The sequence below is a fragment of the Lutra lutra genome, chromosome 2, assembly GCF_902655055.1.
Source record: "Lutra lutra chromosome 2, mLutLut1.2, whole genome shotgun sequence".
Taxonomy (NCBI): domain Eukaryota; kingdom Metazoa; phylum Chordata; class Mammalia; order Carnivora; family Mustelidae; genus Lutra; species Lutra lutra.
The window spans coordinates 74,584,289-74,598,516 of NC_062279.1; the positions used below are offsets into that span (position 1 = coordinate 74,584,289).

At 40.8% G+C, this 14,228-nt stretch overlaps 1 protein-coding gene across 1 annotated transcript in view; it reads right to left on the reverse strand.

The window, feature by feature from the left end:
• Nucleotides 1-13,635: 13,635 nt before the first annotated feature.
• The window catches only part of SMIM31 (small integral membrane protein 31), a gene marked incomplete at its 3' end in the record, with an annotated part of 31,672 nt that continues 31,079 nt past the window's right edge, over nucleotides 13,636-14,228 (reverse strand). The window contains exon 4 of the mRNA XM_047717751.1: nucleotides 13,636-13,660. Coding sequence (XP_047573707.1) covers nucleotides 13,636-13,660 — 25 coding nt within the window. The remainder of the gene's footprint in view (nucleotides 13,661-14,228) is intronic.

Genomic DNA, 14,228 nt, shown 5'->3' on the forward strand with positions numbered 1-14,228 from the left:
TGTCATTTCCAAGTTACTAAAGCAATGCTCTGGTAGTGAATTAAAAAAAATTTATGTCATAAAACAAATAGCTTCTGTATTTTACATTTTCTGAGGTTTTTCTGTACAAGTAAATACAGAGAAGTGTATATAAGTGAAGTAAAAATGTCTGTATAGGTGAAAAAATATTTTATTTCAGCAAGATGCCCTTTAACTTTTTATATAAAAATCTGAAGAATACAACTTTTCTATGTTGGCAGATAACTTTGCATTGAGAAATGAGTTTAAGATAATCCAATACGTTCATTTTATTGAAATGACTGCTGTAAAGAAACTCTTATAATGTCTTTTAAAATTATCCTCTAGGTACAGATATACACACTTATTCATAGATAACTTTAAACTTCATTGTTTTTCATTTATTGTTATATTACATTCTTTGATATTTGACATGAAAATTCAGAACTCTGCCATTTAATGCTGCATTGAATATTATCCTTTTTAAATTTATGTATTTCAACTATAGTATTTATATGGCTTTAGAGATAAAGTAGTGTTTCGTGTGCTTTTTAAATTTTATTTTTTAATTTACATAAAATACAACTCACTTTTTTTGGTGGAGAGTTCCATGAATTTTGCCAAGACCAAAGCATCACCATACTCAGGATACAGAACAAAACCCTTGATTCAATTTTCCCTGGTGCTATTTCTTGTAGTCAAATCTTCCTCCTATTCTTATCAGCTGGCAACCACTATTACTTTCTGTCTCTATAGTTTTGCTTTTTCCAGAATGTCAAACAAATGGAATCCTAAGGTATGCAACATTTTGAGTTTGGCTTCTTGCACTCAGCAAAGTAGTTTTCAACTGAGAGCATCCTTGGCTCACACAGAGGACATCTGACATATTTGGAGACATATTTGTTTACCAGAACAGGGAGCACTGGGGGAGTCCGTTCTGGATCTGGCGGGAGGAGGCCAGGGATGGTGTTAAATATCCTATGGTGAACAAGACAGCCTCCCACAACAAAGAATTGTCTGGCTCAAAATGTCAGTGGTGCTAAGGTGGAGAAACACTAACTTCGCATAATGCATTTGAGATTTGTTCATATTGTTGCATGGATCAATCAGTAGTTCATTCTTTTTTCAGTGCTCAGTAGTACTCTGTTGTGTGCAAGTATCATAGTCTTTATCCAGATACCCACTAATGGACATTTGGGTTGTTCCTAGTTTTTGGCACTTCTGAAAAAAATTTTTTTCCTTTTTTTTTTTTTAAGATTTTATTCATTTATTTGACAGAGATCAAAAGTAGGCAGAGAGGCAGGCAGAAGGGGTGGGGGGCGGAAACAGGCTCCCTGCTGAGCAGAGAGCCAGATGCGGGACTCGATCCCAGGACCCTGAGATCATGACCTAAGCCGAAGGCAGAGGCTCAACCCACTGAGCCACCCAGGCACCCACTTCTGAAAATTTTTGAGTGAACACAGTCTTGGGAGGAGGATTGCCTGATCATATGGTAAGTGAGTGTTTAACTTTATAAAAAATCCAAACTGTTTCCCAGAGGGGCTGTACTATTTTATTTTGCATTCCCACCAGGAGCACAAGAGAGTTGTAGTTGCTCTGTATCTTTGGCTGCACTGGGTATTGGGTATTTTTTTTTTTAAGTCATCCTCATGGATATGTGGTAGTATCTCACTGCGCTTTTAAGTTTGTGCATTTTGGTGAATTTTTAGAGTTTTAGAATTTAATGTACATTTTCTAAAATTTCAAAAAATAGTGTTATATAAAGTATGTAATAGCTGGCACAAAGTTATGAATGTCTTTGTAAACTTTCATTCTGTTCTTTCTCAGTATAGAACTACTGATCCTTTTACAGTTCCTATCTTTTTTTTTAAGATTTTATTTATTTATTTGACAGACAGAGATCACAAGTAGGCAGAGAGGCAGGCAGAGAGAGGAGGAAGCAGGCTCCCTGCTAAACAGAGAGCCTGATGTGGGGCTTGATCCCAGGACCCTGGGATCACAACCTGAGCCAAAGGCAGAGGCTTTAACCCACTGAGCCACCCAGGCACCCCTTACAGTTTCTATCTTAAGAGAACCCAGTTTACCAGTGTTGGATTCTCTGATGTACAAAGATCTTCCCCACATGCCTGGCCCAGGCTACATGGACTTTGAGAAAAGGTGAAGGAGGAGGAGAAGCCATCCCCATTTTGGATAAAATTAAAAGACTATTTGTAAGAGTTGTATGTACTTCTTCTAGTTCACTGGGGAAAGGGACAAAACCTTGATGTTCTCATTGTCCTTGGCTGGAAGTGAATTCCAGAGAAGTGGTTCTTGAACACAACAGAGTGAAATTATTTTTTCTTAGATTTAAAGGCTTGTAAAACATTTTCCTTTACTGGCTGGCTGCTAAAATTACTTCCGAGATTCATGTAAACAACTAGTTACCTACTCTCATGATCTGCTGTATTGCCACCTCTAGCAAGCCTTATTAAATGGTTTCTTGCATCTTTTCCTTTTTTTAAGCATAATTTATCGGTCTGCCTATTTCCCTAGATGAGGTGTATCAGGAGTATTGATGCTGAGAGGATGTTATGATTTTGCTTACAACCAGCTTGAAACTTGCCATCAGAAAGAATGAACTGTGACCCTCTATCATTCTAGTCATAATTCAAGGCTTCCAGGTGAGAGAAATAGATAGGAGGACCTCAGTCCCACTAATGGCCGTGGCTTCCTAACTTCGGACAATTTGATTCATAAGGCCAGAAGGCTCATGGCAGCCAATGAAAACAGAAAGAATGCAGAAAATTAATCTTAAAACTATGTGTAAGGAGAGTGCATCTACAGACCGGCCAGCAATCTTAGTTGGGTCTTTTTGCTAAGATGGGCTTTCCTCACTTTTACGAAGTGAAGGCAGAGGTGTACAATTTGGGATCCAGACATTTCGGCATTTGACTCCCAACAGTTTAACTGGAAACTTTGGTGCCTGCGGCCATTGGCACGCACAGCACTATGGCATGAGGTATGAGTTCAGCGTGCTATTAGTTCACTCACACAGTACAGAAATAGCCTGAGGTGACGAAAATGAAAACCCAACCCTAATTATTTAGAATTGGAAATGAACACACACAGTCCTCATCTGCATGCTTTACAAGACCACACTGTTTCACTTATACATATCCTAGTGTGAACTTCTCTGGGATCGAAAGATATTTAATTTGTTTCATTTTAGCTAATTTATGGTCAAACTCGGGTAATTGCAAACACCACTTTAGGGGAGTTAATGATGCCCTCATTTGAAACTGATGTAGTCAGGGTCTGGATTTAGATTTATTCCTTCCTTTCTCAATGTTGTTTTACATTTTCCTCAGGGTAGGAGGTCACTTTTTTCCAAAAAAGTTCACTGCCATAGCAAACAATTGTGGGTTATTTTTGCTCAAGGACACTTGAATTTTAGATGTGAGGGTTAATTTGGCCACACAGTCACACAGATACTTCTGAATCAATTCTATTTTCCACACTTGCATCTGACTCAGCTGTGCTGATTAAGAACATGAATCATGAGGGGCACATGTGTGACTCAGTCGGTTAAGTGTCTTGCCTTCGGCTCAGGTCATGATCCTGGAGTCCTGGGATTCGAGCCCCACATTGGGCTCCCTGGTCAGTGAGGAACCTTCTTCTCCCTGTCCCTCTGCTGCTTCCCTGTTTGTGTTCTCTCTCTCTCTGACAAGTAAATAAATAAAGTCTTTAAAAAAAAAAACAAACCAAAAAACAACCAAGAATCATGACCGTGCATTCAGACCTAGACCTACGTCTTCCTAGCTAGGACTCTGGGCACATTGCTTCTGGTAGCTTTCTTTTCCTCATCTCTCAAGTAGGGATAATAATACATCCCTACATTATAATGTGGTCACCAGGATCAAATGAGGAGTAAATGCTTGGCATGCACAAACGCTCAAAATATTATTATTAGTTGCTCTATGGATACCATCAACTCTTGAAAATGCATTATATTGTAGACAACTCAAATTGTGTACAAAAGAAAATAATCTTATATCAAGTCATCAACCAGAACTCCCACAGTTTGTGCTGGTACTATTGAATTAATTTAGTGTTATTAAAGGCATGTATTTATTTTTTGTTTGGAGTTTATTTGTTATTGTTGTTTGGAAAAAGATGTATTGTTCCTGCAGAAAAAAATCCCTCCCCTCATTTACATGCATAAGATCTGTAACTTCCTTCCTTGGTTTTGCATCACTACTCCTGACTGCTGTATGGTTTATATCTTATGGCTACTTGTTGGCTCTGATTTGTAAGACTGATCTAGAAAAAAATAGGAATTTCCGTAAATGTCAAATATGTTTGGTGCTGTCTGATTAACATGGACCACTGCAGTGGTGATTTCTTTCAGGAACAGATAACTTTAAATCAAACTTTTATGATTGGCAGACCCATAAAACTTACAAAGCAGAGAGATTTTTTCTAAGTTCAGAATTATATTCACTTTATGCCCATCTGATTTCATGGTATTTGAAAACTTTATTTTTATTTTTAATGAAACATCTTTCAAAATTCAGAGGTGCTGAGGGGAGACACATTCATTGTCTCTCCCTCATCGAGGCAACTTCTTGCCTGGGTGGCTTCCACGTCATCTTCTTGTTTATCTTCCTACTTTGTCTAGCATTATCTTTCCAATCTTGTCTGGATGATCTTTTAAAAATATGTATCGGGACGCCTGGGTGGCTCAGTTGGTTAAGCAGCTGCCTTCGGCTCAGGTCATGATCCCAGCGTCCTGGGATCGAGTCCCACATCGGGCTCCTTGCTCATCGGGGAGCCTGCTTCTCCCTCTACCTCTGCCTGCCATTCTGTCTGCCTGTGCTTGCTCTCTCTCCCTCTCTCTCTCTGACAAATAAATAAATAAAATCTTTAAAAAAAAATTTCTTTCTAAAAATATGTATCTAATTGTGTCTCTACCCTGCTTAAAATCGTTCATTGTTTTCCTTTTGCTCATGGGATAAAGTCATTAGTCCTGACCTTGGCTTCCAGGCCACTGACCTACATCATCACAGCCATTCTGCCTGAATGCCACACACTTTGTGGCCAAACCATATGTGACATCACGTTAGTTTTTCCTGCCCCTTTCCACCGAATGGCGTGCACATTTGGTCTTCCACAGATGGAATGTCAGCTCTCTTTCTTCCCCCTCCCCTACTGCCTTACCCTTATCTCCTTCAATGCTCAGCTTAAATGTCATTTCTCAGGGATGTGTCTCTTAGTCTCTTATGTGTGGTCAGATTCTCATACTGTATATCTCTTGGCATTTTATATTTCTTCCTAACACTTACCACAGCCCTAAGAAAATAGTTATGGGGTTAAATTTTCAATTTTCCCAACATTATGTATGTAAGCTTTACGAGGGAAATTTTGTTTAACAAAATAGTCAACAGCTACCACAGTGAATGCCTGCTAAGCTTTTGACTGATATTTGTCAAATACATAATTAAATGACACGTTTATTACTATGGTGTCAATGTTTCAAATATAGGAGATGCTCAGTATTATTTGATGACTAAATGAAAATGTTGTCTATTTAGGAAGAAAAGGGGTGAGTGAGTCGTAGTGAATCACAATGAAAGGACCCTCTGAGGATGACAAAAACCTCAGGAGAAGATGTAATGAACTATTTGGATGATTATCAGCTCACTTCAGTTTTTTGTGTGTGGAGAATTCCTCCAGTTGTGCTTATTTAAGGATTTTGGAGGGCAATGCACTTGTGTCGGGATACATGGTTCTGTCGCTGGCTGGCTGTGTAACTTCAGAAGGTCACGTATCTCCTAGATCAGGAAGGACACAGGGATCTTCCTACTGCCCCAACCAGCATCACAGGTCTATGAGGGTCCCACGAGACGTGTGAAAGTACTGTGTAAGCCATACACGGCTATAGATGGATGATTATTTAACTGTGCAAGGAATTTATAACAGGTTGCTGGTAAAAGAATTAATCCGTTTGGAAGGGCATGAAATCCCCTCTCCTAATGCTTTTGTCCAGAGTTGCTCACCTTTGCCAGTTTCTCTGTTCCTGTCCTTCTACATATGATCCATGGATTGGTTGATCCGTGTGTATGTGTGTGTGTGTGTGTGTGTGTGTGTGTATACGTATGTTCATAAGCACACACGCAAATGTATATGCAAACCCCAAACTGCAAATCAGATCATAATATAGCTCAGCAGTATTATTTTTCCAGTTCCTGCGTCTTGGATATTTTGATGACAGTGCATATGGAGTTCTTTGAGCATAGTGTTCTACTGTGTGCATCCACTGTGGTTTATCTTATTTCCATGTTGAAGGATATAGAGCTTGTTTCCATTTTCTTACTACTATAACCAGTGCCTCAGGGAACATCCCATTTGATTTCTCTTCTCTGATTAAAATCATTCAGTAGCTTCCTGTTTTTACCCTCTGCATGTACATCGTAGACCACGTGGCTGAAGTCTGGTGCTCACTGAGTAGCGCTAGAACTGAAGTTGTCTTTACCATATTACCTCTGGCTTCAGGGAAGTTTCAGAATTGTTTCTAGTGTAGCTTCCCTGCTCTGGTGGTGGACTTTCTTATTTTATCTTTTCACCTTTATAAATCCTGTGCTTAAATATATTCCTTTGACTCTCTCTTTGTATAAATTTCTAAAAATCCACCTCTTCCCAAAAAGGCTGTGTGGGCTAATTCAACTACAGTTTTTTGATGCCATCAATATTCTAGCTGTTTTTTTAAAGCAAGCTGAACTGTTATGGTGTCCATCTCACTATACTAGAAACAAATGTGAATATGAGAACTTTGTAAGATTTCTTTAATTATTCCTTGTTTGTAAATTGTCACATTCTAAGTTTTCTTTTCTTTTCTTTTTTTTTTTTTTTTAAGATTTTATTTATTTATTTGACAGAAAGAGAGAGTGTCCAAGCAGGGGGAGTAGCAGACTCCCTGCAATCCCGGGACCTTGGGATTATGATCTGAGCCGAAGGCAGACGCTTAACTGACTGAGCCACCCAGGCACCCCGTCACAATCTAAGTTAACAATGGCTAACAGGTGTCCCCTAGCCTACCCTGCAGGGTTCTCCTGAGATTTTGCTCACTATATACAACTTTGCTTTTGCTACTGCTGAGTGCACATGGTGCCGTCTGCAAGATGGTGCGATATGGTTAAAGTGGGATGAAACCTTCCTTTGTAAGAGGTAAGAGGAATTCCTTAACATTAGATCAGTACCGAAATATGTGTTTACTGGCATGGGCCAGAATTTTGCCTCATGAATATTTCAAAGACTGTGGTCAGGGCAGTGAAGCAGTTAGAGTCAACAGTTACATACATGGAGACGAGCTGTTGAGCAAAGTAACTATGGAGGCATTTCTCGGCCTCGTAAGAGATGATTAGGTTAGAGCCCTGGCTGTGTTGTAATGGTTTTTATTTGTTGACGCTGTTTTGTATTTATTCAATGTTCCTTTAAGGACACAGCCGCCCAAATTCCAGAATTCAAACTGGTGCCTGCAACAATTTTTTGCCAGCCAGCAGGTCTTTCCAGAACAAAGGAGGTGTCTTTTCTGTTTTTAAAGGTCTGTGATGCCTGCTATAGAGTTGAGTAACAGGTACTCAACAAATATTTCTTTTTGTCCCCCAGTCTTTTAATAGTTTTTTAATTTAAGTAATCTTAACACTGAATGTGGGGCTCAAACTCACAACCCCGAGACTGAGAGTCATTGTATGCTCTTCCAACTGAGCCAGCGACGCACCCCAGCAAATGCTTTTTACTATCCATTGGCACTTGGCAGCACCAAGCAAATGAAAGCCCAAGCCAAAAACTAAACAACAAACCACAAGCGAAAAAATTAGAACTAGCTTGTCAGGCGCTGTAGAAGTGAAACTTACTTCTACACAACTCTGCTGATTTGGAGCGAAGAAACAGTACACATAGGAGAAATGCCTGGAATATTCTATTAAGAATAGCCTGGACAAAACCAACAAAAACGTAAAATAATGAATGCAGCATCTGTGATTTAATTCTTAATAATAGGTTTTTTGTTTTGTTTTGTTTTTTAAAAGATTTTTATTTATTTATTTGACACACAGAGAGAGAGAGAGAGCAAGCGAGCGAGAGAGGGAACACGAGAAGGGGGACTGGGAGAGGGAGAAGCAGGCTCCCTGCTGAACAGGGAGCCCGATGCAGGGCTCGATTCCAGGACGCTGGGATCATGACCTGAGCTGAAGGCAGTCGCTTGACCAACTGAGTTACCCAGGTGCCCCTATTTATTTTAAATATAGTACCACGTTTTAGTTTTCACAACAGCCTTGCGTGGGTAATTAGAATCACGTAAATGGAGTGAGCCTCGGAGCATTCATACAACTTGCTCAGGTCACATTGCGAGTAAAATAGCAGGGACAGGATTTGAGCCATTTCCAGCTGATGCTAATACAAATATTCTTTTTTTTTTATTTTTTAAAGATTTTATTTATTTATTTGACAGAGAGAAATCACAAGTAGGCAGAGAGGCAGGCAGAGAGAGAGGAGGAAGCAGGCTCCCTGCCGAGCAGAAAGCCCGATGCGGGGCTCGAACCCAGGACCTGGGATCATGACCTGAGCCGAAGGCAGCGGCTCAACCCACTGAGCCACCCAGACGCCCCCTAATACAAATATTCTAACTGTTGTTTTCTCCTGGGTCTCTTCAGGTAGGAAGGGTGGAAAGGAGTATAGGGCTTTTTGGTCACATTGGTACAACTGGCTAGCATTAGCTGAAACATCTCAACAAACTCTTAACAGATAAAAAGTTCTGGGAGTGAAGGAATTCCAAGATAATTTGAAAATTATCTTCTTTTCTCTCCCTCAAGCTCCGTGCCCCTAGCTTGGAGTCACCAGGGCTGCTCCACGGCAGTCCCTCGGCCATTCTGGAAGGCAATGTCTGGCACGGGGATGTCGGAAAGGCTCCTGTTTGTCAGGAGGCTGGACACACCTTTGGTGAAGGATCATTACCTACCCAGAATATCCTTATAATTTCCTGATGGGTCACTTACATTTTATCACTTCCTACGGGTCATTAGACCAGAGAGCTTTCAAAGACAGGGCCTGGGGAGCAGGTGGGCGACAAGGTCATTCAGGCAGGAAACAGCCAGGCTGCGTCACAATGTGCTAGTCTCTGAAGATACAAAGAGGCCGTGACAGGAGGCTCTTCTAAACCGATCCTGTAGCTTCACGCCGTCAGGCTTACAAACGGAAGAACAAAGACTTGGATGGAAAACAATTCTTCACAATTCAAGGAAATAAAAGGAAGCGGTGGTCTGGGTGATGCAAAAAGGGGAAATGCCCCCAAACCATTTTCTATTTGGCTGTGGCACGCATCACATGATTTCTTCTGTCCAGCAGGTATCCTCATCCTCGTTTGGTTTTATTTGAGTGAGGTTAAAATTTGGTTTCAATGCATGGCTATCAAGCCTGACTGCTATAAAGGGTGATCAGGTCTACCTTGAGTGCTGCCAGAAGAGCCTCTCCAGAGTGAGTTGTGTTGTTCTGAAGCAGTTTGTGCCCCCGTCCCTGAGTCTCCAGAAGGAGTTTTACAAATAGTGTGGATATTAACTTTGCACACATCATGGCCGTTCTGCTCATTTACAAGTTCACTGGATTTTATAGACAGGATTCCGGTGGGTCATCTTTGAGGATTTTAGATCCAATAGAGTAGAAGGATCTGCCTCATAAATTTAATGTGAGGGTTCAATGAGGAATATATAGGAAACAGTTTGAGCTGTTGTTAGTAGCAGCAGCAGAAGGAGTTCTAGAATGTGTGAGAAAGACAATGTCCTCTGCTAATAGTGTTTGGAACTCATGCTGAACTTGTCTAAACAAGCTGCAGGTATTTATACTATTATTTAAAATTTTATTTATTTATTTGAAAGAGAAAGAGAAAGTATGAGTGGAGGTGGGGGGTGCAGAGAGACAAGCAGACTCCCCACTGAGCGGGGGAGTCTGATGCAGGACTAGATCCCAGGACCCCAAGATAGTGACTTGAGCTGCAGGCAGATGCTTAACCAACTGAGCCACCTGAGTGCCCCAAGATGCCGGTATTATTTATTAACTCATTCAGCAGTGAGTTACTGAGAGCTCCCTCTGTCCCAGGCAGTGTTGTAAACGCTGGGGTGAAGCAGTGACTAAGACAGACCAAATCTTTGTGTTACAAAGTTTATATTCCAGGGGCATGCAAAGTGGCCTTTCTTATTTTCTTTAAAACACTTCTTTCGGTGGTCGACTGTCTTTTTTTTTGACTTTTCAAGGAAAACCTTCATACAGAGATGAAGAATTTTATTTTGACGGGAACAAAATTATTTTGTACTTTTATCTACCTACTTCAACTCTCCTATAAAACTCTAGAGTTTAGGGGCGCCTGGGTGGCTCAGTGGGTTAAAGCCTCTGCCTTCGGCTCAGGTCATGATCCCAGGGTCCTGAGATCAAGCCCCGCATCGGGCTTTCTGCTCAGCAGGAAGACTGCCTCCTCCTCCTCTCTCTCTCTGCCTGCCTCTCTGCCTACTTGTGATCTCTGTCAAATAAATAAATAAAATCTTAAAAAAAAAACAACAACACAAAATACTCTAGAGTTTAAAGACAAGACTGGTGATTGGGTTATTTGTCATTCTCTCACTGTGCCTAGCACAGTGTCTTCTTGTAGACAGTATGAAATAAAACTATATTTGCTGAATGGCCTGTCGATTCCAGTAACAAATTATGGAGCTCTGTTTCGTTATTTTGTGGTTGCATTTCCTATACAAGCAAAGATAATTAATAATACAGGGTGATGAAGATAGGTATCAAATTAGTGATATATAACAGAGGTGCTCTAAGAACTTATTTTTCGGTTAGAGTGATTATAGAAAAGAGGAAATGAACTTTGCTTTTTTTTTTTCTTCAAGATTTTATTTATTTATTTGCAGACAGAGATCACAAGTAGGCAGAGAGGCAGGCAGAGAGAGAGGGGGAAGCATGCGCCCTGCTGAGCAGAGAGCCCGATGTGGGGCTTGATCCCAGGACCCCGGGATCATGACCTGAGCCAAAAGAAGAGGCTTTAAAGGCTTTAACCCACTGAGCCACCCAGGTGCCCCTTTGCTTTAAAGAATAAATAAGATTCAGGTAGAAGAGGAAGGCATTATTAGTAGGTTAAGTGGAAATATCTCACTTGGCAGAATCCAAAGAGCTTTGGGAATTTTTTTTTTTTTTAAAGATTTTTTATTTATTTATTTGACAGAGAGAAATCACAAGTAGGCAGAGAGGCAGGCAGAGAGAGAGGAGGAAGCAGGCTCCCCGCTGAGGAGAAAGCCCGATGTGGGGCTCGAACCCAGGACCTGGGATCATGACCTGAGCCGAAGGCAGCGGCTTAACCCACTGAGCCACCCAGGCGCCCCGAGCTTTGGGAATTTTTACTTTATTTTCTAGACAATGGTAAATTAGTGAAGATTTTTGCCTCGGGGATTAACCTGTAGTTTGTGAAATTGTCTTCCCAGCTGTATTTGCTGCTATTGCCTGAATTTAGAATTTAGAAATGATTAGAACCTAACGAAATTTCATGTAGTCTAATAGGAGGACTGCCATCAATATTAAAAAAGAAGATGACAAGGGAACACAACACAAAGTATTAAAGTGTGTCACCTGGGGTGAGGTGAAGTATTATCTTATGAAACTCTCATTTCATTTGTACACATGTGGATGAGTGTGTGTGTCTGGGTAGGAACGGATCTGAAAGTGGATTTCATTCAAACAAGTTCAAAACCACTGAGCTAGAGACACCCGTGAGATTCTTACTAGTGAGCACTACTTCTATTTTTTTTCTGCATTCCAGAAATCGTTGTATTTCTGCTAGCCATTGTATTATTTATTTTTATCATATACATATCATATTCTCATATGTAGGGACGAGATTGTGTTTTCTCAAAGACAAAACTCATAAAAAAGTAAAGATACAGATGTTATTCAAGCTCTGGTAATAGGGAGAACATCCCAGATCTGAGGCTGATAGTCTCGGCAAGGCGGTTTTACCTTAGACAACTAGAGGGAGGAGTAGAAAAGTCACGGTGAGTGCTTTACAGTTGGAATTGTTTTGTAATCGAAAGTCTGTCGGTCAGCTGTGCAGGAAATGTTGATCTCTATGCCTAGCTAGTTTCAGGAAGACAAACAGTTCTAATCTCAGCTAAATCATTCGTGAGACAAAGAGCACAGAGTTGGAGGGTCTGTGTCTGTCCCTGTCAGCAGGTTCAGGCAAAAGGGGAAAGGTCTGAGTTTGGCTCTGTCACAGGTAAACAAAGGAGTCATGGAGAGCCTTACGGAAGTCATGAGAAAGAGTGGACAGTCTTATCTACGTCATATGGGGGAAAGGTGGTTCTTTGTGGTAAGCCATTTCCCAGAACACAAGAGTCGGGGGATTCTGGAAAACAAAAGTTGGAGGGATTTCTTAACTAGAGCTGTTTGAAGCACAGAGCTCAGGTAAACATTGACTTGTCCATTTTCTCTTCTGGGTTGGCTTTAAAGAAAGCATAGGACCCAAAGTCTGACCCACTCCCTACAAGTGGGTAACTTGGCAGCATGTATCTAGCTAATTTCTTTGATGGTAACTGATGGTGACTAACATCATATACCTCTGTAACAGGAAACTTCTTTTTAATTGAAGAATAACAAGTACTGGAAGTGAATCTACTTTAATCACTTTAAAGTGAATCTACTTTCAGGGCAAAATTTTTTTTAAATTTTTATTTATTTGTTTGAGGGAGAGAGCAGAACCAGAGACACAGCATGGGAGGGGAGAGGCAGAGGGAAAGGGAGAAGCAGACTCGTTGCTGAGCAGGGAGCCCGATGAGGGGCTTAACCCCAGGACCCTGGGATCATGACCTGAGCTGAAGGCGGCAGACACTTAATCAACTGAGTCACCCAGGCGCCCCATTTGTCAGTGGCTTTGCCTGCGCAATTCCAGCAGTTCTTCCCCTTCCCTAACATCAGGTTTCTATCTTTTGTAGGTAGTTGATTTATACTGGTTGTATAGTATGGCTGTTGATTTAAAATAAATACATTTACCCAGTATGTGGATGGTTTATATGAATACAGATTGTTTGGGTTCTGTAGAAATATTTTCCTTTACTTTATCAAGACCCTCAGTGTTCTATCTAAATTCCTAATACGAAGACTTCAAATGAGAAAACTCCAATAACAGGCACCCTTCTGTGTTTTATATGCTTTATTTCATGCAGTTCTCACATCAGCTCTATGAGGCAGGTGTTATCATCTTCCCCAGTACCCAGATGAAAAAATGGGAGCTTTGAGAATTTGTGTCATTTGCCCTAAGTCACAGAGTCACCAAATGGCAGAGCCAGGACATGAATGAAATTATGTTTCATAACACAGTCTGTACTCTTTGCTGAAATGGTATGCGAACCTTCTCCTCACCATCCCACCCATTTCTGTCTCCCACCCTTAGTTTTCTCTTTGTCTAGATTCCCTCCTTTACTTAGCCACCCAGAAATGTAGTTTCTGGGAAAGTGGTTTTATCGCGTTATATATTTTTAGCCAATTAAAGTCCTTTGTAGGAATAAAGAGAGGTATATATGCATTTTCTTCCTTCCTTCCTTCCTTCCCTCCTTCTTTTCTTTCTCTCTCTCTCTCTCTGTTTTTCTTTCTTAAAACAAGTATCTTTTACAAGGTAATCTGGAAAGAAAGTATGCTGGTTACATATACAGATTTTTAAGTCCTATACCAGAGTTCCACTTTGGCTCTGTTGCTTATTAGCTGAGTGATCTACGGTTAAGGTTTAAAGCGTCAGTGTCCTCGCTTGTAAAATAGTGAGGTTATTATTACCTATCTCATAGGGTTAAGATTAAAGGAAATAGTACACCTAAAGCGCTCAGCATCCTGCCTTTTACATCCTGCCTTTTACCTGGTAAACACTGTCATCACTGTTTTTTATGCTGACAGTGAGACGGGGTAGTCTGGTGAGCAGTGTCCTGGACTGGGAAAAAGCAGCTCTCTCTCTCATTTCAAATTCCACTCCTATGTGGACTTTTATTTGGATACTAAAATTTAGGCTCTTCCTTCATGGAAGAAATCACCCTATCTTCAGAGCCCATGTAAGCCCACTTTCGGGCATCTCGTAGCACATGAGGGGAGCTGGTTTTCCAGCTCGTGGCCAGTTGAAAGGGAAAATAAGACATCATGAACCCCGAGCCGACAGTGAGGACGGAGGAAGA